Raw genomic sequence first — 24,936 nt, 5'->3', positions numbered from 1 at the left:
TGTACCACATCTTCTGGATCCACTCCTCTGTCGATGGACATTTAGGTTGTCTTCATGTTTTGCTATTGCAAATAGTGCTGCAATGAACACTGGAGTACATGTGTCTTTGCGAGTTGTGGTTTTCTCTGGGTAGATGCCCAGGAGTGGGATTGCTGGATCAAATGGTAGTTCTATGTTTAGCTTTCTGAGGAATCTCCATACTGCTTTCCACAGTGGTTGCCCCAATTTACAATCCCCCCAACAGTGTCCTAGGGTTCCTTTTTCTCCACACCCTCTCCAGCACTTATTGTTTGTGGACTTTTGGATGATGGCCCTTCTGGCTGGTGTAAGGTGGTACCTCAGAGTGGTTTTGATTTGCATTTCTCTAATAATGAGTGATGTTGAACATCTTTTCATGTATTTCTCGGCCATCTGTATGTCTTTTTTGGAGAACTGTCTGTTTAGATCTTTGGCCCATTTTTTGATGGGGTTGTTTATTTTTTTGGTATGGAGCTGCAGAAGTTGTTTATAAATGTTGGGGATGAATCCCTTGTCAGTTAATTCACTTGCAAAGATTTTCTCCCATTCTGTAGGTTGTCTTTTTGTGTTGTTAGGGTTTGGGGTTTTAAATAGCAGCCTTCTGGTATCAGTAACAAGATCTGTGGCTGTTTGGAAGGCAGCCATTGACCATGTTTTGCCAGGATGGACCTAAAAAAGGTGGCATTCCTGTAGAACTAACAGCTGTGGCAAACAGTGGTTTCCTGATCCCTGCCCTTGACAGCAAGCGGGAAGCTGTCCACAAGGTCTGTAACAGAAACGTGAATGTCCCAAGAGAGGATTTAACTTACCTCCAAGATAAAGGGACAAGAAAAGTCCTCGTGTTGAATTGTGACAGGAGTAAGGCAAGCAAGAACACATTTTATAACTTTATCAACACTCATAAATCCTTTCGAAAATTCTTCAGACCCTTAGAAATTATGTACACCCAGGAAATCCTCCTGATTATATATTTGCAAATGTCACATACCATATGCCTCTCTGCTATTCCATTACACACTAAAAGAGCTATTTGCCTCTATTTGACCATTCAATTTCTTTCAATAAATGGCAATTGGAGTTCCCTTCATGGCTCGGCGGTAAGGAACCCGACTAGTATCCATGAGGATGTGGAGTTGATCCCTGGCCTCAATCAGTGGGTGAAAGATCTAGCATTGCCATGAACTGTGGTGTAGGTCACAGATGCAGCTCGGATCTCATGCTGCTGTGGCTGTGGCTGTGGCCGGCAGCTGCAGCTCTAATTTGACTCCTAGTCTGGGAACTACCATATGCCATGTGTGTGGCCCTAAAAAGCAAACAACAACAACAACAAAACCCCAACAATCATGCCTGGTACCTTCCTAGGTGCTGAATACAACTCCAGCCGGGGAGAACACACAGCCTGTGAGGATGCAGATGTGGGCACATCCCAAAGGCTTCTTTCAAAAACTGTCACAGAAGCAAGAACCTGGTCCTTGGGGCACACTAAAGGTGATGTGGGGGGAGCGGCAGGGAAGTGGGGCCCGACCCTCTGTGACACCGCAGCATTTATTTCAATGTCTCACAATAATTCAAGGAAAGGGATTGGATTATTCCAATGTAACAGATAAAGGAAACGGAAGCACATCAAATGACCGTCTTTGCCCCAGATTGTGCAGCTAATAAGGTAGGTGAAAGCTGGGGTTTAAAACCAGGTCTGTCTGAGTCTATGTCACAATTAAGTTGCCTTTACACACAGTAGCGATTTTCCCAGAAATAATTTTTCCAGTGAAATTCTAACAAGTCTAAAAATGAAATTCTCATAATGAAAAAAGAATCCGAAATCACAGATAGACACCTTTGGACAATTTTCAGCGACAGTCGCCTCAATTCTGAAAAACTCCTTTTACCCCACAGTCACTTCCAAATCGGTTATAATAATACGCTCTCATAGGTAATGAGGAACAGGAATAATGTTATAAAAGCCACACACTGCAAAGTGCTTCAATATGCTTAAAAAAGCACACGTCTCTGGGAAGACGGCACCTCCTGGTGCGGAAAACACCTCTAGGTTGCATGGCTTTTTTGGTTGTCTTTTTAATTTGTTTTTGCTTCTCCTCTGCCCCCAAGAATATTTGGACAGACAAAGCAGAGCACATAAAATTTCAACCTGGCGTCCAGGTCTGAGAATGGTAACCGCTTGAGTATTTACGAGGCGAAAGCTTCGGTATTGAAGGTGTGGGGAGGGAGGAATTTTCCATCTATTGTAGGTGGGCTGATCCAGGTGGGAGGGTCCTGACAAGTCAGCTGGAGGGATTCCCTTTGAGTAAAACGTCGCACATTGCACCTACAAACTTTTGAGGACCACTCGAAGGGCCTTGGAAGGACCTAGGAAGCAAAGAGGCCGGAAGCTTACATTTCATCACTGTCATCCTAAGTCTGCTTCTGAGCCGGCAAACTATTTTTCATCATTATAAATGCTGGAGGATGCCAACACGTGGGCGCCTGTGGCTGCCTGTGGACACGGTATTGCTTATTTCAAGTATTAATATGCAGCCGTTTCCATGGATACCTGATGATAACTACGCCACAATACGTGTATTAGAAGGCTATTGGAACACTGACTCTGATGCAGTGAATTCTTAGTTTCTAATTCAAGTGTTACGATTCTGGTACCTGTCTAAGATTAATTTACAGATGGTTTATACACTCACCCACTGAAATTCTAAGAACGCTGAATTTATGTTCTATCTTGATTTGAGGCAGAGCTTTTCACATTTATTCAAGAACGTCATAGTTTAATAGCAACTGGGACAGAGAATTACCCTGGAGGTTGAAAGATGGATTAAAACTCAAGTAAGAAGCCCCTTGCTTGCAGCATTATCAAGAGACTGTATATCCTTCAATGACATTTAAAAAATAATAAAAAAAACTTTTATAGTACGTGTGTAGTTAAAAATTATCTTCTCTTGTGTCCTGGAGGTAGAATCCTGGAAGCAGAAAGCAGTAAAGTGATTTTAAAGGTGAAGTGACTGAGGCTCAGAGAAGTAATTCGATCAAGGCCAACCTATCTATGAATGCAGGACACCAAGCTACTTATCTTGCTTCTGCTGCATTTCAAAAGATCATGCCTGTCAAGGCCAGGGCTCCAAAAAAGGAACTGAGTCACAGGCTGGAGGACACTGCAGAGGACACTGCAGCCACACTTGCGCAAATGGAGACACTGCCCAGGTCAGGTGTGGCATGTGGTCTCTGCCACCTACTCCTCGGAGCCCACAAAGCCAACTGGCTAGAGAGCCAGTCATTATTTTTCACTCCGATGTTACATTATGATCTCATGCCAATTTTCTGCTCATGAGAAGAAGAATTATCATCAAACACTCTTCATTTCCATTTGAAAAGCAGAAAAGATCACAATCAGAGCTGAGTTGGAAAGAACATGTAAGACTCATTCATTCATTAGTTTCCTCTTTTAGTCTTTCCATCAACAGGTACGAGCAGCTACCCCTTACAATGAAAGGTGAATTTAATCGCCTTTGATTTTCCCAACTTCTCACACACCAAACATCTTGATCTGTTTCTCCATGTACTTATTAAAATCAATTCGGGAGTTCCCGTCGTGGCGCAGTGGTTAACGAATCCGACTAGGAACCATGAGGTTGCGGGTTCGGTCCCTGCCCTTGCTCAGTGGGTTAATGATCCGGCGTTGCCGTGAGCTGTGGTGTAGGTTGCAGACGCGGCTCGGATCCCACGTTGCTGTGGCTCTGGTGTAGGCCAGTGGCTACAGCTCCGATTCGACCCCTAGCCTGGGAATCTCCATATGCCGCAGGAGCGGCCCAAGAAATAGCAAAAAGACAAAAAAAAAAAAAAAATCAGTTCAGTCTCCGGGAGTCTGGGATTTTGTTTTCTATGCAAGGTATTCATTCATGCTTAAAACAAATGCTTTAGAGTAGCAATTACACGGACCACCCCGCAACCAAAAACGAATCTTACTGGCCACTTACTGTTTATCAAGCTCTGTACAGGAATCATCTCATTTAATCCTCACAATCCACTAGGTAGAAACATTTCTTCTTGCTGTTACACAGATGATAAAACTGAGGCACAGAGAGGCTAGGTAGTTGTCCTAAGGACACACAGCTAGTAAGTGGCAGTGCCTGGATGTGAACCCAGGTGTCTGGATGCATTTGTGAGTGACTGCTATGCCCCTGGTTCTGTGCTGTGGAGGCCGATGTAGTGTTTAGCCTTTACTTGGGTGAGATGCGTCACTCGCGCTGACTCTCCTGTCGCCACCTTTCCCACATCTTTGTATGACCTCTTGTGGAACATCGCCTGTTGCTCATTCCTGCATCTGAAAAGCTATTATTTAGCAATCGTGCACTAGGGAGGGAGGGAGTGCGTGGCAGACTTTGTGCTCTGCACGGGGCAGAGCAGTGGCTCAGCTTCCCTTCCGCCACCACCGTGCATGCCATCCAGCTGACTGAGAGACCAAAAATGACTGCAATAAAATATTAATGACACACAAAAAAGTCAGCATGGAGCACCGCCTGTCTCTTGCCTCTTCCGAAGAGATGCCAGGATAACAGGTGTGAAAAGTAAAATGCTTTGAGCTGCTGGAGAGTCAGAAGGTGTAAAGATGAAATATTTATATCTCAGTGATTAAAAGACAAAAGAGGTGGCTTCCATAGAGCTAAACCGCAAACTCTTTTGGATAATGAGATTGAAGAAAAAAGGTCTGATGGACTAGGGAGTGCAACAGGAATGCCCTCTGCGGGGTCAGAATCTAGCATCCAACTGACTACGGAAAGGGAAATTATTCTTCCATATCTGTCAGCAATACTCTCATATTTGGGAAAGGAGCCTCATGGGACGTGCTTCTTAATTCAATCGTTATTTTATTCATTTGATACGATGCTACTTACTGAATGTCTAATACCAGGTAAGCTATTATGGGGAGAAAAACATGAATCCTTCACAGATCAAGAAACTTTCAATCCAGTGTCAAGATATAAGACATGCCACATAAGACAAATTGCCAAGTGCCAAACTTACCAAACTCCAGTTTATTCTGAAAGATTCTAACTAAAAACAACATTGACAACAATAAAAAAATGGGGGGGGGGGGTAGGGAGCGGGACAGACTGGGAATTGGGGGTTAATAGATGCAAACTACTGGCTTTGGAATGGATATGGAATGAGATCCTGCCGTACAGCACTGGAAAACTATATCTAGTCACTTATGATGGAGCATGATAATGTGAGAAAAAGAATGTATACATGTATGTGTGAATGGGTCACCTTGCTGTACAGTAGAAAATTGGCAGAACACTATAAAACTAGCTATAATGGAAAAAAAATTAAAAATCGTTAAAAATAAAAAAAGAGTTCCCATTGTGGCGCAGTGGCTAATGAATCCAACTAGGAACCATGAGGTTGCGGGTTCAATCCCTGGCCTTGCTCAGTGGGTTAAGGATCTGGCATTGCTGTGAGCTGTGGTGTAGGTTGAAGACAGCTCAGATCTGGAATTGCTGTGGCTCTGACGTAGGCTGGTGGCTACAGCTCCGATTTGACCCCTAGCCTGGGAACCTCCATATGTCACAGGTGCGGCCCTAGAAAAGACAAAAAAAGACAAAAAAAAAGCAAGCGCACAGACTTATTTTTATGTCTGACACCTAACTCAGGGCTTGGTCTTCATTTCATGATGCACTAACTTGATTGAATAGTGAAACTACATTTGTTACTATTACAAAAACTCTGAAGAGGGCTCTGAGAAAAAAGTGATTAATGTGGAATTTTGATGGTTTACCTAGTCCTATATAATGCAAGGAAACCAACCAAATGTACTAGATAGCACCTAGATCAAGCTGTGCCTGAAGCCTATTAGGAATGGAACTTCATAAATCTAAAGCCAGTTTGGGAGGAGAGTGTTCCCTGTAAAGTCATCTTCTGTAAGTTGTCATCCATGGGCAGAGAGGTGCAAAGCTGGGGCCTTTGGAACACTTGGGAGGAACAAAGAGGTTATAAAAACTCCATGTGAAAAAAACAAATGGAACTTCCCCAAACCCTCTGTTGCCCTTGGTTCATCTGGGTTCCGTCACTGAAAGTAGGAGCCTTCATGCGTGTTTCATTGGAAGCTGGCACCCCCACTAGATACTGAGTCTTCTTCCCTGAGTAGAGTCACTGTATCTTTTCCCTACTTAAGAAAATTCATTTGATTTCCCCATGTCTCTCTGTGTATTCCCATTGAATACACCACAGTCCTGGTGTGGCAATTATGTACCTACCCCTCAAATTCAGCAACCTGAGGAAACACACTTCCCTTACCACCAAGAACAAAACCAGTAGGAGAGTCTCCAGTGAGGAAGAGAGAGCAAGGACCCTCCGCAAAAGGAAAGGATGTATGATGACGCATAGATCGTGAACCATGTGGTCTGTCCACGAGACTTCACAACCCACATGGCGTAAGAGCTGGTCTATGGTTCTGGAGCTGGACTGTCTCGGGTGGAATACCAGTTGTGCACCTTACTAGCTGCTACATAACCTCTCTCTTTGCTGGTTTCCTCATCTATAAAATGGAGGTTAGATTACTCACTAGCTCATAGGGTTGCTCTGAGGATTAAATAAAGTAACATACATAAAACGCACAGCATAGCATTAGCACGAGTGAATGCTGTACATGGGCTAGTTGTTGCTCATTCTATCCAGGGAATATTTAAGGTAGAGAGGGAAGAAATGAAATGAATTCCATTTTAAAGGCAATGGGAACTTGTCTTAAGTTCCTAGGCATGCTGTAAAAAAAAAAAAAAAAATCACAAAACTGGGTGATTTAAAACAGCAGATATGTTTTAGCTCATAGTTCTGGAGGTCAAGGGGTCTGAAATCAAGGTTTAGGCAGATAGGTTCCTTCTGGGGGCCCTTAGAAAGTGTTCACTCTCCCAATTTCTGATGGCTGCTGACAGCCCTTGGTGTTCCTTGGCTTACAGATGCATCGCTCTCACCTCTGCCTCGGTCTTCATATGGCATTTCCTCTCTGTGTTTCTTCTGTTACTGTGTGTTCTCTCTTCTTATAAGAACACCTGCCATATTGAATTAAGGGTCATCCTAATCCAGTATAAATCCATCCTGTCTTGATTACATCTGCAAAGGTCCTCTTTCTAAATAAGGTCATATTTTGTGAGCCACATGGGAAGTCCTAAATAAGGTCACATTCTGAGGTTCATGGGGACACGAATTTGTGGCAGGAGGCATTATTCAATCCAGTATAGAGGTCACGGAGGTGGCATGAGAAGATGTGGGTTTTACAAGGACCACTCTGGCTGCGGCACGGAAAACAACATGCAGGGAGTTGAGGGGCCGTTGCCATGATCCAGGAGAGAAATGGAGCAAGAAGTAGGATTAGAAAGTGGAGAAAAGTAGGAAAGATGGCCAGGAAGGCAAGCCACCTGCTCCTGATCGTGACTGGGTATCAGGAAGGATGGAGAGGAAGAGCTAGTGTGGGCTTGGACATCTATGGGCCAGAGCTGCTGTTCATCCAGTGGAAACACTAAAGAGACAAAACTTCAGGAGAAGGAATGATCTATGCTTGTTGAGTGAATGAAGGTTGAAATTCTTATTTCACCTTAGGCCAAATTTCTACTTGCTTTGAAAGCACCGCTCTAAGCCTGTCTCAACTTTCTAGACTCTGACCGCTAATCAAGAGTAGTTTCAGGGAGTTCTCTTGTGGTGCAGTGGGTTAAGGATCCAGCACTAAGATGGTGGTGGCTTGCATCGCTGCTATGGCTCAGGTTTAATATCTGGCCCAGGAGCTTCCACCTGTCTCAGGCATGGCCAAAACAAACAAACAAACAAACAAAAAAACCCCCCCAAACCAAGCAAAGAAACCCACAAACAACAACACCCTCCTCCCCCAAACAACAACAACAAAAACACAGAGTAGTTTCATTATTTTTAAAAGGTCAATGTGTATTCTTTGGACTTTCAAAGGTAATTTACAAAATGGCATTGCAGTGGAATAAACCTCTACTCAACTGATTCATACTGATGGAAGTTCCCAGAATGTTAAATTCTAATAACAAGCTGGTCCTGACTGGTCCACCCCCCACGTCTGCCTCATTGGTTGTGTTGTACCTTTTTCAGGAGACAGTAGTGTGTTTCCCAATTTGTTTATGTCCGCTCTATCTGCAAATGGTGTAATGGAATGTAGCTGAATATAGGGCAAACAACAAAATATGAGTGTGAAAAGAAAGCAAGCTTTTGTTCCTACAAAAAGTTGAATGTTCAGAAATACTCCGTTTCCTTAAAAAATGCTTTCAAATTAGGTATGTGCAAGACATTTGCAAAAGACTGGAAACAAAAAAAGTTCTAGAACAGTTCTGTCCTCAGATTGCTCCAAAAGTATTTTGAAGTTATCTGCCCTCTTTTGTGGCCAATCCATTTTTTGAGTGGCTTATGCATAAAAGAGGCTATAGAATTCCCATTGATAGACCCATTCTCACATCCAGCTGAAATAAGCTATTTTAGGCATGGATGATTTTTAAAAAATACATATTTGATTTTTCCCCTTCTCTATTCTGCCACCGCTTTCAAAATGTGCCTTCAACTATATCCAGGCTACGAATCATATCTGCCCTTCAGCATTTTACAGTTAGGCTGTGTTAGGTTTTCAATGCCAATTTCTTCAGCCAAAATCCCCCAGACAGATTTATGAGATAAAAGAGTCCCAGACACTGTTTGGCCGCTCTTTGGCTTCTTCCTGCTGGAGCAAAGGTGTTGAGGTCAAGGGTGGTGACTGATTTCTTCTAACGGAACTGCCTCTGGAAATGTTAATTGTATGCAAACGACTGCACAAGGATGGCCTCTCTTTGAATCCGGGGGAGTACTTAAAATTAGTACTGCAGAGGGATGCCAAGTCTACAACACAAATAGCAAGAAGAAAAACTGTAGTTACTAGAATCAGAGTGTGTGCTTCTGTAAAACTCCGGATACGGCCCAGCTGGTCCAATAATTCAAGGACTAATTATGATGTCCAACCCTCATCTATATTGCTTGATGTCCTCACAAGAACCTTGACCTACAGGGGTTTTCATTTTTAACAGATAAAGGATCCAACGTTCGGGGAGTTTAAGCGGTGCACCCAAGGGCAGCCAGGAATGGAGCTGGAACTTGCAATCAAATCCAGGTTTAAAAAAAAAAAAAAATCCAGGTTTGTTCCTCTTGAAAGCTTTCATTCTTTCTACCATGCCAGAAAAATGCAAACAATGTGCTCGAAAGATTGCAGAGAACTAGGCGACCAGACGGTTGTTAGGGTTGCAAGAGAGTAAACACAAATCATTTGAGTGAACTCAGCAGTTACAGGAGAGTCAAAGGCTATGAACACCGCACTGCATCTCAAAATCTTACTGACAATTAGAGGGCATCCCGGAGCTACCCATAATATTAGGCAGAGCAGCAAGAACACGTATTAAGTACAAACATCTAAGTGCCAAGGAAAAAGAAGTCGTTCACGACTGGAAACAGTAGAGGAGGCTCTGTAAAGGGAGTATGTCTCAGCATTGGTTTGGGGGTTTGGTGAGATTGTTTTGCAGAAATAGCCTGAACATTTATAGAGGTTTTGACAGCTGAAATAACACTTCGACAAGCATTCTGTTATTTGGCTCTCAGAACGCCCCCCTGTGGGTTAGGGTGGGAATTATCATTTCTAACTGAGAGATGAGGAAGCTCATACACAAAATGATCTAACAACTTGCTCCGAATCACACCAGCAAGTTGGAAATTGACACGGGATGGACATCTACGGCAGCATGGTCCAGTGGAAATGAACACCTACAGAATTAAAAAAAATTCCTAGAGCACACATTAGACAGGAAAAAGAAACAGTTGAAATTCATGTCGATAGTATATTCTATCTTATACACCCCAAATATATTATTTCCATGTGTGGTCAACACATAACTAATAAAAAGTTATTAATGAGATGATTTGCATTCTTTTTTTTTGGTATTATCTTCAAAATCTGGTGTGTATTTTACTCACAGCACATTCAGACCAGGCACATTTCAGGTGCTTGATATTCACCCGTGGCTGGTGGCTATCATATTGGACAGAACGGAGTTTTTTGGATTCCTTGTTTTTCTGCTCTGCTAACCTGCTCACAAATATAGATGGAAGGAGATGAAGAGTAGGGCCTCTTATGCAAAGGGAAAAGGAGGAGCAGGTAATTACAGAGGGAGACAATTGGTACCACAAAAGAGCAATAAAAGAGAGCTTAATGAAGTGTCAAGGAACCCAACAATGGAAGGTAAACCCAAACTTGGAAGAGTGGAACTACACACACTCCTGGAGCCTGGCAAGTTCTGTAACCCTGATTACAGATAGGAATCATGGCCTTTTGGTGGAGAAATGTAGCCACTGTTAGTCTACCACCCAGCTGGGGAGACGATGGGGAGATACACCCATTGGCCTCTTTGCCCTCCCATCCTCTAGTCTCCATCCAGCGCCTCCCATTGTGCAAACCCAACCAGAAGTTAGAGGAAGCGAGCCTGTTGATGCATCCATTGAGGTTAGCCTCCTGGGGCACAGGGAAAGGCAGAGAAGGATAGAGACTGGATCTGGAGGGTAAGCAAGGAACAACTACCCAGAAATCAAAGGCGCAGGAGTGTGGTGCAAATTTACTGGTCTGAATGGAGAGTAAAGGTGCAAGGACAGAGGTAGCAAGTGACATGATTGAAAAGTGGGGCTGGATCCAGGTAGTGGATGGGCTGTATTGCCGGATATATGGGATTTGCTTTGTATTCTATGGGCAGTAGCAATTCTTGGGCGGGGGGGAGGGTTAGTGTGAGTTCTTATATAATCAAAATCGGGCACGACAAGAAGACAATCTTGACAGGGTTATAGTCCATGCTGGGGTTTTGAGATATGAATTGGCTACATCCCTCACCTCTCAAAGGAACCCAGTAAGAAATATATACGGGAGGCAGATAGGAATCAAGACAAATATTGTATTACTAGCAGAGAGATGGGGACTGAGGCTGCAAAGTTAGTGAACACTGGGGGTCCTGTTCCTTCTTTTTGTACAAGCCACAAGTCCCCAGCCAAAGATGGAGCAGCTGGGCCGCCATGGGCCTCACTGAATCAGTGGGGTCTCTATGGGGAAGAAAGCAGTCTGCATGGGTGGTCTCCCTGTGGACACAGGTGATCCATATTTTTACCCTGCAATAAGGCTTGGACAATGACTCCATTACTCAGGAATCTTATACCTTGTAAGATGGAGAGAGACAAGAATGGATGGAGAGGAAACAGTAGCTCATGCTCCATACCTTCCCATATATTTGTAGAGTCTCCTATTTCATAGATCATAAGAAAATGGGAAGGAGCAAAATACAGCTTCTTTTCCCAGAAGAGTTTTAGGGTGGAGTGACTCCAGGCAGCTAGACCAGTTCATACTAGTTAGAAACTGGTTAGAACCCATCAGGAGCTATTTTGAGGGAGGACCTAAAGAGGATTAGAAAAAGAAATGTAGGGACAGTGAGTGAATATATGGAGGAGACAGCATCAACAAGAATTGGTACCACAGTTGACGTGGATGGAGCAGGTACAAGGATGTGCCATGTAGAAAGAACATGCATTGTGAGGGGATGAGAGCATCATGGCCAGTGGTACCCGGGGGAGATGCAGATGGGTCTGTCCAGTGGGGTGGGCATCTGGAGCTCAGAAAAGAGCATGGTGCTAGAAATACTGATGTGGAACCATCCTGAAGCGATGGCTGAAGTCATGATAAATTACTCAAAGAGGAACGCGAGATAAAAATGGATTGAAATACAACAATCCATTTCTTGGTCACATTACATGTCCTGCATTGCTCAGGAATGGCTCTTGGATAACACAGACACAGCACGGCCATCATCATAGGAAAGGGACAGCACAGTTGCGGGCATCCCAGACTGGGGAGGACGGTGATTGGAATAACATTTTACTTTTTTGCCCCCAAATGCCTGAAAGAAATGAAAAGAAAATTCTGAAAAGAAAGGCAACCATGAAAGAAATGGAGCAGAGAGGCAGAGAAGCTCTTGCAAGGAGTGAAATGGTGAAGAAGATGCCTCTATGTAAAATAGAGCTTTAAAAAATTTTGCTTAGCAGAACTCTGTCTCGGCTAAAGTCATTTATGTAAAGGAATAACAGAAGGGGATGCTGGACTGGGAGATGGAGGACTTTAACGTTAATTGCCAAGGAGAGCTCAGACTCCTGGTTTAGAGGATGGATGGGGAATTTGGGGTGAGTAGGTGCAAATGATTCCATTTAGAATGGATGGGCAATGAGGTCCTACTGTACAGCACAGGGAACTCTATCAATCTCGTGTGACAGAACATGATGGAACATGGTATGAGAAAAAGAATGTATGTATATATATGTATGACTGGGTCACTTGGCTGTACAGCAGAAATTGGCACAACATTGTAAATCAACTATACTTTAATAAAAAATCAAAACAAATTTTTACTTAGGCAGAACTCTATCTAGGCTGAAATCGTTTATGTAAAGGCATAACAGAGGGTGAAGGTGGACTGGTGGTCGAAGGACGTTCAAGTCACTAAAGGTCAAGGACAGAGCAGACTCCTGGTCTGGAGGACAAGCTCACCAGCACTCACACCACGAGAGGGGAGTGTTTCCCAAATCTACTTATTCAAAATATTTTTGAGTAAAAGGATAGTTGGAAAATGCAATGATAGCACTCATTAAATGTTGATGGTCTCTGCTTTTCTTCCTAGCTTGTTTTCTTTCTTTTTTTTTTCCCCTTTTGGATCCACACCTGTTGTGAAGAACATAAATAAAAGGTATATCTCATCTTCAAAGAGTTTTTGGTGCAGAGGGAAAAATAAAGCAAGAGCACAGCAGAATGGAGAAAGAGGTTAAGTCCATAAAGAAATATACGAATCCTGGAGGTCACCAGCTAGGGGGCAGGGAGAGGGTCTCTGTGGAGGCGGTGACCTTTGAGCTGAGTTCTGAAGAGTGGATAAGGTTTAGGGATGAAAGGAATGTTACTGCAGGTAGGGAGAAAAAGCATAAGCAAAGACATGAGTGTAGTAAGATAATAAGATTATTCAGGAAATGGAGAATATTCCACAATCAACTAGAGAATAGTTAATATGAAGTATATTAATAATAGATAAGGATGAACATGAAGGGTAGTGCCTGGGTGGTCCTGAACGCAAGAGATGGCGACTAGCACAAAAATGGCCTGAGTATGAGGTTCAAGAGGCTTTTTTGGAGCATAATGAGAAGACCCAACTAATTAGAGCAGAGAAAACAAATATTGGAAGATTCTGCTAATTCCAGGCCAACTTTTTTTTTTTTTTTTAAGGCTGCATCTGTGGGATATGGAAGTTCCTAGGCGAGGGGTTGAACTGAAGCTGCAGCTGGGGCCTATGCCACAGCCACAGCAACACCAGATCTAAGCCACACCTGTGACTTGTGCCACAGCTTCGGCAACACCAGATCCTTAACCCACTGAGCCAGGCCAGGGATCAAACCCACATCCTCACAGAGACAACACTGGGTCCTTAACCCACTGAGCCACGATGGGAACTCCTTCCAGGTCGACTCTTCCTTCAATGAATGAATGAAAGTCAAGGCTCTGCCTTACTCGTTGGCCATTAGCTACAGGTTCAGAAACACTCCCTAGAGGCCAGAGGGCACCAGCATGCATCCAAACAACCAACTGGAAACTTACGAACAAATCCTAACTTTGTCACCCAATCTATTGTCCGACCCACCAGCTTACACCAGTATTGCCTAACGAAGATGTTTAAATGAAAGCGAATTGCTTTAATCCAGCTCAAACATCTGCTGCATTTAATAATAATCTTCCGGCCGTTGCAACATATGGCATCAGCAGAAACTTCATTCCAGTGCCCTCTGAGCTTCTGAGATACCTCAAAATGCCATGATTACCATAAGTAGGCTGCGGCAATGCTCAAGGCTGGAAGAAAAACAATTACTTTGTTTTAATATTTAAAATAAATATGAGCCATTTGGATCCTTTGGGAGGAGAGATGGGACTACAAAAACTATAATGATTAGAATCTAACTCCCCAAAGAGAGATGTTCTAAGACGTGGCTTTCAGATGGAAAATTCCCGCAGTGGGTCTGTGTAAGGCGTGTGCTCAGCCTGCTCCAGTCTCTTCTGACCTGGGTAGGAGTCCTTCTCCCACCAAGTTTTTACTGGGAGTCACAATGGGCATAATCACTTTACTTTTATATGAAGATTATGCCGAGATGGTCCTCATGGAGGTGGAAGTGAAGCCAGGAGCTAAAGTCTGAATTCGGTGTAACTCAGTTAAATAAACATGAATCAGATCTTCTATCCCAGCCATTGCACAGAATAAATACCAGAGAATCAGATGAATTTTATAGAATAGCTGCCTTTGAGGAGTCCTTCTCGGAAAGAGAAATGCAGACTAGTCAATGTTATAAAGTATGACAGGTTCTATAATAGAAGTAATAAGTTAATAGAGGTTTTTTTTTAACTCAAATGAATCTATCACACCTGTAATTAAGTTAATAGAGTTGATAAATACAATATATCCCTATTATATAATATATATTGTACAATATATCTATTACATATTTATATATTTATTTATACCTATTATATATTGGAGTTAATAGAGTTAATAAGTTCAGGCAGGTTGGAAGTATAAGAAAAGCATTTCAGGGAGTTCCTGTCATGGCTCAGTGGTTAATGAATCCGACTAGGAACTATGAGGTTGCCGGTTTGATCCCTGGCCTCGCTCAGTGGGTTAAGGATCCGGCATTGCCATGAGCTGTGGTGTAGGTTGCAGATGCAGCTTGGATCTGGCATTGCTGTGGCTATGGTGTAAGCCAGAAGTTACAGCTCCGATTCGACCCCTAGCCTGGGAACCTCCATATGCCACAGGCACGGCCCTAGGAAAGAAAAAAAGAAAAATGAAAAAAAAAAAAAAAGAAAAAGAAAAGCATTGCAGGATTTCCCATTGTGGTGAAGCAGTGAGGAACCTGACTAGTACCCACAAGCACATGGGTTTGATCCCTGGCCTCTCTCAGTGGGTTAAGGATCTGGCATTGCCACAAAGCTGTGGTGTAGGTCACAGACCCCAGACCCCTAACCTGGGAACTTCCATATACCACAGGTGCAACCCTAAAAAGACAAAAACAAACAAACAAACAAAAAAACAAAAAAGGAAAGAAAAGCATTTCAACTCAACATGGGGAGGTGAAAGCAAGCAAGTGGCATGGAGGAAGGATTCCTGGAACAAAATATTCAGAGTAGAGACATTACTCTGAATATAATGAGGGGGAGGTGGGCTTTCCAGTCTGAACGAACCACGCAGCACGGAGCAGTGAAAAAGCAGTTTGGGGAGCAGATGGGCATTTGGAGTGTGCATGTGTGTGTGTGTTTGGGGGTGGGGAGGAAGCAAGAGGTTGGAGAAGGAATCCAAGGAGAGAGGAAAGGGGCCAGATCCTGGAGAACCTGTTGGGCCAGTGTCGGGGGGTTGGATTTTAATCCTGGAGGGAATGTTACCACTGAAGGGTTTTCCTGCAGAGAAGAGTGACCCCAATGTCATTATCATCACAGCATCCTCTCCAACATGCCTTAAGCACATCCTCTGCCTCGGGCTAAGAACTGTTCATCCTTAATTTCACCACAACCTTGGAGGAAGGTAGACTCCTTATGCCATCTTCCAGGCACAAAGTCAAGGTCGTTAGAGGGGAGGAGCTTGCCCAAGTTCCCACAGCCAGGAAGCACAGGAAGTAGGACTGGAATCTGGATCTTCCAGACATGGAAGATGCACTTTTGACGTTGCAGGAGTACTGGTTCTGTACCAGACTGGGCTTTGGGGATGGAGAACAGTCTGGAGAAAGAGAAGCTGGAGACAGAGAGACCCGACAGGTAATGGATGCTGAAAATGGTCTGTGCTAATTACAATGGATGAAAAAATTGTTAAAAAAAAAAAAAGGACAAAGTCCTTGGCTCCCAGAAAAAGGAGCTAATATGCATTCAACCTCTTGAAGCCAATCATCTAAATTAAGCATGTCAACATTGGGGCCCATTCGGTAGTTTCTGCCTGACATCGTGCTAGCTACTGGGGGAGGGAGAGGGAATATTATACAGGTGAGAGTCACCTTCAAAGAACTTTGTTAAAAACCTGGTTTAGAAGAGGCTTTGAACAGTTTTAGCACCTGCTGGGTCTCTCCTGTCCACCTGCTCTCACTCCATCTCTAGGACCATGCCTGCACCTGCAGGTTATCTACGGGAAAAGCCTGATTCTCAGGACGTCAAGCGTCTCATCATGGCCTGGGACTCACTAAGCAAGAAGAAGCATGGCTCATGTGCTGTTTTTCCTTTAGCTATTACTTGGCAATTTTTCTTTGGAAGAAACATGATTAGTATCCATAGTAAATATTACTAAATATTGACAATCGCAGTCATTTCATAACCATATATTCCTCACGGGTTTTCAGGAACGGCTGCCATGGGTCACTTGTAAGGGGCTCACAGTTTATCCTAACACGTAGGCATGAAATGGGTGAGATCCAGCGTGGCGTGCTGCAGAAGAGACCGGTAATGGCTTTTGTTCCTTTTGGCATACACAGCACCTGTGCAGATCAACACTCAATAAATACATATTTTCCCTGGGTGGAAAAGCACCACATCAGGGAAGTCCTGCTGCCCAATGTCGCTGCCCTTCATCAGCTCATATACATTCTGTCATCAGTATTTCTGCTAATTCTTTCTCTCTTCTCTTCCAATCATTAAAATTACACTCATCCAATCCAGAGACCAGACTGCTATTCATCTCTGTCACTCCACCTTGAGTGCGTGGAGGAAAAAACAAATGAGTTATCACAGACATGCTCGCGAGTGCACTGACGGTGTTCTCCCTTGCTTCAAGACATTTGTGTGTGTTGTTTGAGATCTGCTTCTCTGCAGAGCCAAATTCTATTCACAAGTCAACTCAGGCATCATTTTTATTTATTTATTAAGGCAGCACACGGAAGTTTCTGGCTAAGGTTCGACTCTGAGCCACAACTGTGACCTACGCCGTCACGGCAGCAATGCTGGATTCTTTAACCCACTGCACCAGGCTGGGGATCGAACCTATGCCTCTGCAGTGACCCTAGTCGCTGCATTCAGACTCTTAAGCCACTGCACCATAGCACAAACTCCAAGCATCATTTCTTTTAGGTAGTCTTCTATCAGCCTTCACTTTAGGTCTGACTCAAACACCATATCGGTGTCTATCTGTGTAGCTGCCTGCAAAACCAGGAACTGATTGCTAGTTGCCATTATAGTCCCAAGGTCCGGCAAAGCACATGGCACATAATAGATGCTCAGTAAATCAATTAATTCATGGTTGAACAAATCAAGTTATTTAAACACTTCCGTTGTATTCTACCATAAAAGAAAAACAGTTCTTGAGAAAAATCCCACAAAACTTGACCATTTCTGTAGCATAAGACCTCTTGGCTCTATGCGCAAGTACAAAATCAAATGCCATTTAGTCACTTTGAGGATAATTTCCTGCTGTCACTTAAGCACTTACAGCGTTTCCTTCACATGATATAGGATTTCTAACAGTTACAGTCTTATAATTAGCTCTGAAGATGCGATAGGATTGGATTTGTTAATGACATCATATATATATATGTATTTTTTTTCTTTTTTTTGTCTTTTCGTCTTTTGTTGTTGTTGTTGTTGCTATTTCTTGGGCCGCTCCTGCGGCTTTTTTTTTTTTTTTTGCCTTTTCTAGGGCCGCTCCCACGGCATGTGGAGGTTCCCAGGCTAGGGGTCCAATCGGAGCTGTAGCCGCCGGCCTACGCCAGAGCCACAGCAACGTGGGATCCGAGCCGCGTCTGCGACCTACACCACAGCTCACGGCAACGCCGGATCGTTAACCCACTGAGCAAGGGCAGGGACCGAACCCGCAACCTCATGGTTCCTAGTCGGATTTGTTAACCACTGAGTCATGATGGGAACTTGCTTTTTTTTTTTTTTTTTGCCTTGACATCTTATATCTTAAAATATCCAGAGCCTAATGCTCGGCTCCGATCGCTGTACACCTGGGGAGGACCACCACCCTGATTTTCCTCCACATGACGAACCTTCAACTGGGGTTTCAACTGAGACAAGCCAACCCATAACTCGTTCTCAAATGGGTCCCCTTAGGACTGAGCTATGTTGGCTGATTCATAGACATCACTGTGCACCATCATGCTAATAAGAACTCTTCACTGACCTGCAGGGGGCTCTGCACACAGTATCTCCATCCTTTTGGGAGCCTCTTCAGGGAGGGTATCATTATCCCCAGGCTACGGATGGAGTAAGACAGAGTTTGCTCAGCTGTTCAAGCTCACTAAGATAGTAAGCCACTAAGGAAGGATTTCCAATCCTGGGCAGTCTCATTTGCAAGCCTGTGCCTTCTCTGCCCATCTGAAATTGAGGAAGTTCTCAGGGATAATGGAAACCTGAATCAGAGATCAAAATCAATGGAAAGTAACTCTAGCATTGAATGATACTGAGGCAGCTAGCTTAGCTATTACCCGGAAGGGAAGGGGACGGTCAATATACCAGAAATGTATTATAATTGTGAACACAGGACTACAACAAACCTATAGCATATTTTGCTTAATTTTCAGAATACAGAGTCTTCTACCCAAAGAGCCTCTTCTTGTATTTCATCCATAAAAATAATGAATCTGTCTTATAATTTTTTTTTTCTTAGTTTCTGGTCGCCCCACAGCCTATGGCGTTCCCAGGCCAGGGATCAGATCTGAGCCATAGTTGTGATCGAAGCCGCAGCTGCCGCAATGTCAGACCCTTTATCCATTGTGCCCAGCTGAGAATCAAACATGCTTGTGTCCCAGGGCTCCCAAGACACTGCTGATCCTGTTGTGCCACAGTGGGAACTCCTGACGTATAGTTTCATATTGATTTATATACACTATCTTGCTGGAGGCAAACACGATGCTGAAAAGAAAGATAATGACCCACAAAAGGATGAGCACCTCGGATGGAGAGTGAAGTGGTTCAGGCGGCCAAGTCGGAGGTAACAGGGCTGTGGGATGAGTTCCGGTGAACTTTTCACTACGTTCAAGCTGTCACTTGTTCTTACCTCTGTGTATTTTTTTTTTTTCTCCTTCCATCAACTTAAAAGGCAATTGAGAGAGAATGGAAGAAGGTCCCTTCACTGTGTTAGACAATTACATCATAGTGACAACCAAGACACTGAACGTGAAGAATGGGAAAAGGAGAGAAGCCTTACAGGTGTGATAGGCTGTCGTTTTTATTTATTTTTTATTTATTTATTTTTTTGGTCTTTTTGCCATTTCTTGGGCCGCTCCCACGGCATACAGAGGTTCCCAGGCTAGGGGTCTAATCGGAGCTGCAGCCACCAGCCTACGACAGAGCCACAGCAACGCGGGATCCGAGCCGAGTCTGCGACCTACACCACAGCTCACGACAACGCGGATCCCCAACCCACTGAGCAAGGGCAGGGATCGAACCCGCAACCTCACGGTTCCTAGTCAGATTCATTAACCACTGAGCCACGACGGGAACTCCCAAGGCCGTCATTTTTAGTGTCGCCAATATTTCATAAACATTAAATAAAAGGTTGAGCTTTCCAGACAGCTTATCCACAGTTGCAGTTCTGGTTGCCATAGAGCACCAAGAACAGTGGATACATTATTAACGTGGCAGCGGTGTCTGAATCGGCAGAGATCCCATGGAAAGAGTGACCTGCCAGTCTGGGAACTGCTTTGTTTCGCGGAGGAACACAATGTATATCCTGGGAGATACTGGGAGATACTCGTGTTTATTGCAGAAGACGATTTCTTAAAGTTTCTTTTCTAAATTATTATATACGGATGTTCAGGTCACTACAATAAGTCTATCATGAGGTTCCGTAATGGTTTTAGAGATTTTCCATTTGGCTTAGAAATGTCCTAATTCTGAGGTCTCTGAAGTCCATGTAGGCTCTGGAAATTCAGTAGTTTCCTTTGTGCCCCTGGCAATAACATATGGCAGAAGGAAAGGAGTTTTGTCAGCCTGCATCCTACCTGTCTGCCTCATCCATTTATCACATAGACCTGGCTTTGCCCACCTCAAAGATCCATGTTTCACTGACGATTGGATCAGATGAAGAAAATGCTGCATTTTTGAAGCTACTTTCTTTAGAATTTCTCAAACCACTGTGGCACAAAGCTTAAAATAACAAGAGTGTATCTGTAGAGCTAACTTTAAAAAAAGAGCCCAGTGTGGTAGAACTAATACATCGATTAGCATCCATTGAGCATAGGAGTCCTATGAGTAAAGAAACATGTTGAACATAAAATATGTTCATCTATGACCAATTTTCAACCCATTCCTGCTGTTTCAATTTGAAAATTACTTTCAGAGGCAAAGACATGCATGAATTTTTGACACATGAATAATTTTAACAGGAGCAATGAAAGCTAATTTTATTTTGGAGAAACATATTATGTGAGGCCAAAACTATTTTTTTTTTTGGCCTTTTTAGGGCCACACCTGTGGCATATGGAGATTTCCAGGCTAGGGGGTCGAATCAGAGCTGCAGCTGCTGACCTACACCACAGCCACAGCAACACCAGATCCAAGCTGCATCTGTGAACTACACCGCAGCTCAAGGCAACACTGGCTCCTTAACCCACTGAGCAAGGCCAGGGATCGAACCTGTGTCCTCATGGACTAGTCATATTTGTTTCTGCTGAACCACAACAGGAACTCCTAAAGCTATTTTTTAAAAATCCTTATAACATCCACCTAATTGGGATGTCCAAGAAACTCCTTTATTTTAACCTCTTCAGACTGGAACTCATGGCCTCCACCTTGGACCAACCTGCTCTCCTTTTACTGCTTCTCTATCCTGGGACAGGTACCATGGCTCCATAGCATTTACTATGTTCATTCATCTCTTCTGAAAATCAGGGGCAGGTATTAGGAACTACACACGGACGCGAGTCTTCTCTGAGCGTCCGGTAATTTGAATTGCCGTGCAGTGAAAAATTTATTTGAAATAGTTCTTTGCAGTTTGAAAAAAGGAGAGTCAAAGATGGGTGGGTTCATGGTTTTCAGAAACCGTGGCCTTGTTCACAAGCACAGATGTCAGTGAAAAGTGTCAGAAAATCACTTTACGACTGGAATCATTTTATTTCTTGTGGGGAACAATTAATCGAGTGTGGAAGATAAGGCCAACTCACTTTGACCTGTGAGCCTAACACAACTGTCTTAGACTCTGGGATCCTACAACACAGACTTTATGAGAACACTTGGAACTCAGGATGTGTTTGGGGGGAAAAAGCTTCAAGTCATTCAGAGACCGGCTAGGTGACAACCAAGGCTCATGACCTTGCCAGGTGGTACCTGTCTTTGGTTTTCCGTCTCCAGGCGCAGCCTGGCCTCCACACACCTCCGCGTCTCCAGGAAGGCTTGGCGCTGGGCCCGGTCGGACAGGTAACTGATGAAGATTCCAGCTGTGTTCATACACATGAATAACACTGCCTGGGCTGCAACCTAAAACAGAATTACAAACACAGCCTGGTCAGGAGGGTAAAACAAGCGCTGTTTGGACGCAAAGAGAAGTACCAATAAAAAATTTCCAATGTGGATTTCCCACGGTGGCACGGTGGGTTAATGATCCGGCTTGTCTGTGTGGCATTGTCAGATCAATCCCCTGCCTGGTGCAGTGGGTTAGGATCCAATGTTGCTGCAGCTGTGGCAAGGTACGTCTTAAGGTAGTAATCCGAATGTTTCGTAGCAGTTTAATAGAACCACGCCTTTCTTCTGGGTGTCGGGTCAACTCACTCCCTTTGCCCTCCTTCAGCCAGTCTATCCAATTCAAAGCTTCTTCCTCCCCAAGTGTGGATTTCAACTCAGGTGGGAAATACTCCAATCTCACCTCCTCCTACACTAGCTAAAGGTTTAGCCTTTTAAGGGGTTGGGGAAGCAGATGAAAAGCAGAGAAAGAGATTAATAAAGACAGGGAAGGTATCAGTTGAGTGGCATTTATTGTGTTTTGACTTTGGTACCCAGGTCCTCTTGGGTAGCATCTAAGTCCTGATGGTCCTAACTCAAGAGACTGTCACATCACACCTGTCTAGGGCTTTCCATCTCCATTGCCCTTACCCACCTCCTAGGCACCAAACTCTCCTGGCTGGACTTTGAAGTTAAACTTTGCCCTTTCACATTTGCCCCCTTCCAAACTTTTCTCTAGCGAAGAAAACCAGACGGATCCTAGAAGGGAGTCAACATTTGGAAGAAAGAAACAGCATATTGTGGCTGTCTTGACTTTTACGGCTTTAGCTTGAGGACAGGTAATATTCAGTACAGTGTGGGGTAGAAAAACCCCAATAGAAAATCCAGGTGGCCTGAAGAAGCAAAGAAAAGAGTTCAACAACTATAGCTGATGGAAAGTGAGGGGAAAAGTCCCCAGAGGAGAGATCCAGTGAGGGGGAACGTTAAATTCCTATGTAAACTCTGCCTCGAACCACACATGCACAGGGCAAACAGCAAGGGATAGAGTTAATGGAAAAAGAATTGAGCTAAGACTTGAATTGGATTTCAAAAACCAAAAACTGTCACTTGATTCCAATCAAGTTAACCACTTTTTAAAACACAATACAACAAAACAAAACAAAACAAATCACAATTTCCGGAAAAATGAAAGCGAATCCAGAGTCTTGACTACACAGCACTCACAATGTCCTGAACACAGTACAGAATTATGTGACATGGGAATATACAGGGAAACGTGACCTATTCTGAAGAGAAAAGATAATCAACCGAGACCTATTCTGATCAGACCCAGGGTTGGAATAAACAAAGCGAAAGTCATAGCAGCTTTTACAACTTTGCTCAGTGACACAGAGGTAAATAAACTAGTAATTAACACAGAGAACCAGAAACCACATACACAAAATGGAAATTCCAGAACTGCAAAACACACTACCTGAAATTAAAGTTTTACTGCATGATGATAACAGTAGAATTTAGATGACAGAAGAAAAGATTCAATAAACTTGAAGATACAAACTAATTTGTAATAATCTGGAAAGAAGTCAGAGAAAGATGGTATGTATAAGGAACTTACCCTCAAATTATGATAATGATTTTCAGTTAGATAAAAAGAAATGCATTCCTAAAATATACCGATATAAAAAGTTTACAAAGCAAAATAGAGTAAAGCTGATTTGCTGTGTAAGCATATAGCAAAGAGAATTTAAGGAAAGGTATCATTAGAGATAAATAGGGTCACTCTATAATTATAAAAGGTTTAATTCATCAGCAGGATATAAAATTATGACCATGGACACATTAACAATATTCTCAAAACATACTATTCAGTGAGTTCTCTTACGGTGCAGTGGGTTAAGTATCTAGTGTTGTCACTATAGCAGCCCAGGTCACTGCTGTGGCGTGGGTTCCATCCCTGGCCAGGGAATTTCCACACTTCTTGCGCACAGCCAACACACACACACACAGACACACACACACACACACGCACACACAGGATATGATATAAGTCTATGGATTTACTTACAGACCTATCATTATCAAGGTCTATTTTAACCCCATTTTCAGCAGTTTTAATAGACCAAGATTTTTTAAAAAATCAGCAAAGACAGAAACAACCTGAATCGTTTATACAATTAACAACCTTGAAATGGAAGATGATATGCGACTTTAATAGTACACATATTGAATGCTTGTAAAATACGATTTTATGATAAGGTCTGAAGTTAGCCTCAGCAAATTTCAAAGAACTGCTGTCATGGAACTAGGGTCAATGACTACAATGAAATCAAGGTGCAAAGCAACAGAAAAAGATAACTAAAGGAACACCATGCATTTATAAATTTAAAGCATTTCTAAATAACTCATGGATCTAAAAATATATCATAACGGAAAATGTGTAGAGGTAAAAGAATAATGAAAATACTAAAAAAAAACCCTTCATAGTCCTCACTGAGGACTACGTATTAATAAACGCTTCATTAGAAAAAGAAGAAAGGTTGAAAATGAATGTGCTAGCCATTTAACTTAAGGGCTTAGCAAAAATTAGCCAAAATTTAAAAATTAGACAAATTCAAAGTATGTAGAAGGGAAAAATAAAAAAAAGAGCAGAAATTAACGAAGTAAAAATCATTGGAGTTCCCTGTTATCTCTGTGGGTTAAGGATCTGCTGTGGCTCTGATTACTGCTGTGGTGCAGGTTTGTTCTCTGGCCTGGAAACTTCCACATGCTGCAGGCATGGCCAAACAACACCAACAACAGCAGCAAGAACAACAGCAAAACCCCAAATATCCAATGAAGAGGATCAATAATGTCAAACGTCTGTTTTCTTAAAACACTAATAAATCAATAACGCTCCTTACCAGCTTAATTTAAAAAAATGGTTCAAACAAGCAATATGAAGAAGAGGAAAGGAAAATTTAAATATACTGCAGAAATTAACAGATAATAAAAATATGAAGTTTAATGCTAATGAAAATCAGAAATGGAATTGATGTATTTCTTAAAATATATCTTTATAAAAAATGACCCAAGATGAAAAGAGAAAAATTGAATAAATGCTGTTATAATTAAAAATCTTTCCAGGAGTTCCTATCGTGGCGCAGTGGTTAACGAACCCGACTAGGAACCATGAGGTTGCGGGTTCGATCCCTGCCCTTGCTCAGTGGGTTAACAATCCGGTGTTGCCGTGAGCTGTGGTGTAGGTCGCAGATGCGGCTCGGATCCCGCGTTGCTGTGGCTCTGGCGTAGGCTGGGGGCTGCAGCTCCGATTCGACCCCTGGCCTGGGAACCTCCATATGCAATGGGAGCGGCCCAAAGAAATAGCAAAAAGACAAATAAAAGAAAAAAAAAATCTTTCCACAAGGAAAGCAACA

At 43.1% G+C, this 24,936-nt stretch overlaps 1 protein-coding gene across 3 annotated transcripts in view; it reads right to left on the bottom strand.

Annotated features, from left to right (window-relative positions):
- ADCY8 (adenylate cyclase 8) overlaps positions 1-24,936 on the bottom strand; it is a 221,026-nt gene that overhangs the window by 158,214 nt on the left and 37,876 nt on the right. For all 3 annotated transcript variants that reach the window (XM_047783235.1, XM_047783236.1, XM_047783237.1), the window contains exon 2: positions 21,413-21,562. In XM_047783235.1, coding sequence (XP_047639191.1) covers positions 21,413-21,562 — 150 coding nt within the window. The remainder of the gene's footprint in view (positions 1-21,412; positions 21,563-24,936) is intronic.

Source organism: Phacochoerus africanus, chromosome 6 (genome assembly GCF_016906955.1).
Source record: "Phacochoerus africanus isolate WHEZ1 chromosome 6, ROS_Pafr_v1, whole genome shotgun sequence".
Lineage (NCBI taxonomy): Eukaryota > Metazoa > Chordata > Mammalia > Artiodactyla > Suidae > Phacochoerus > Phacochoerus africanus.
This window is presented reverse-complemented; position numbering and strand designations above follow the sequence as displayed.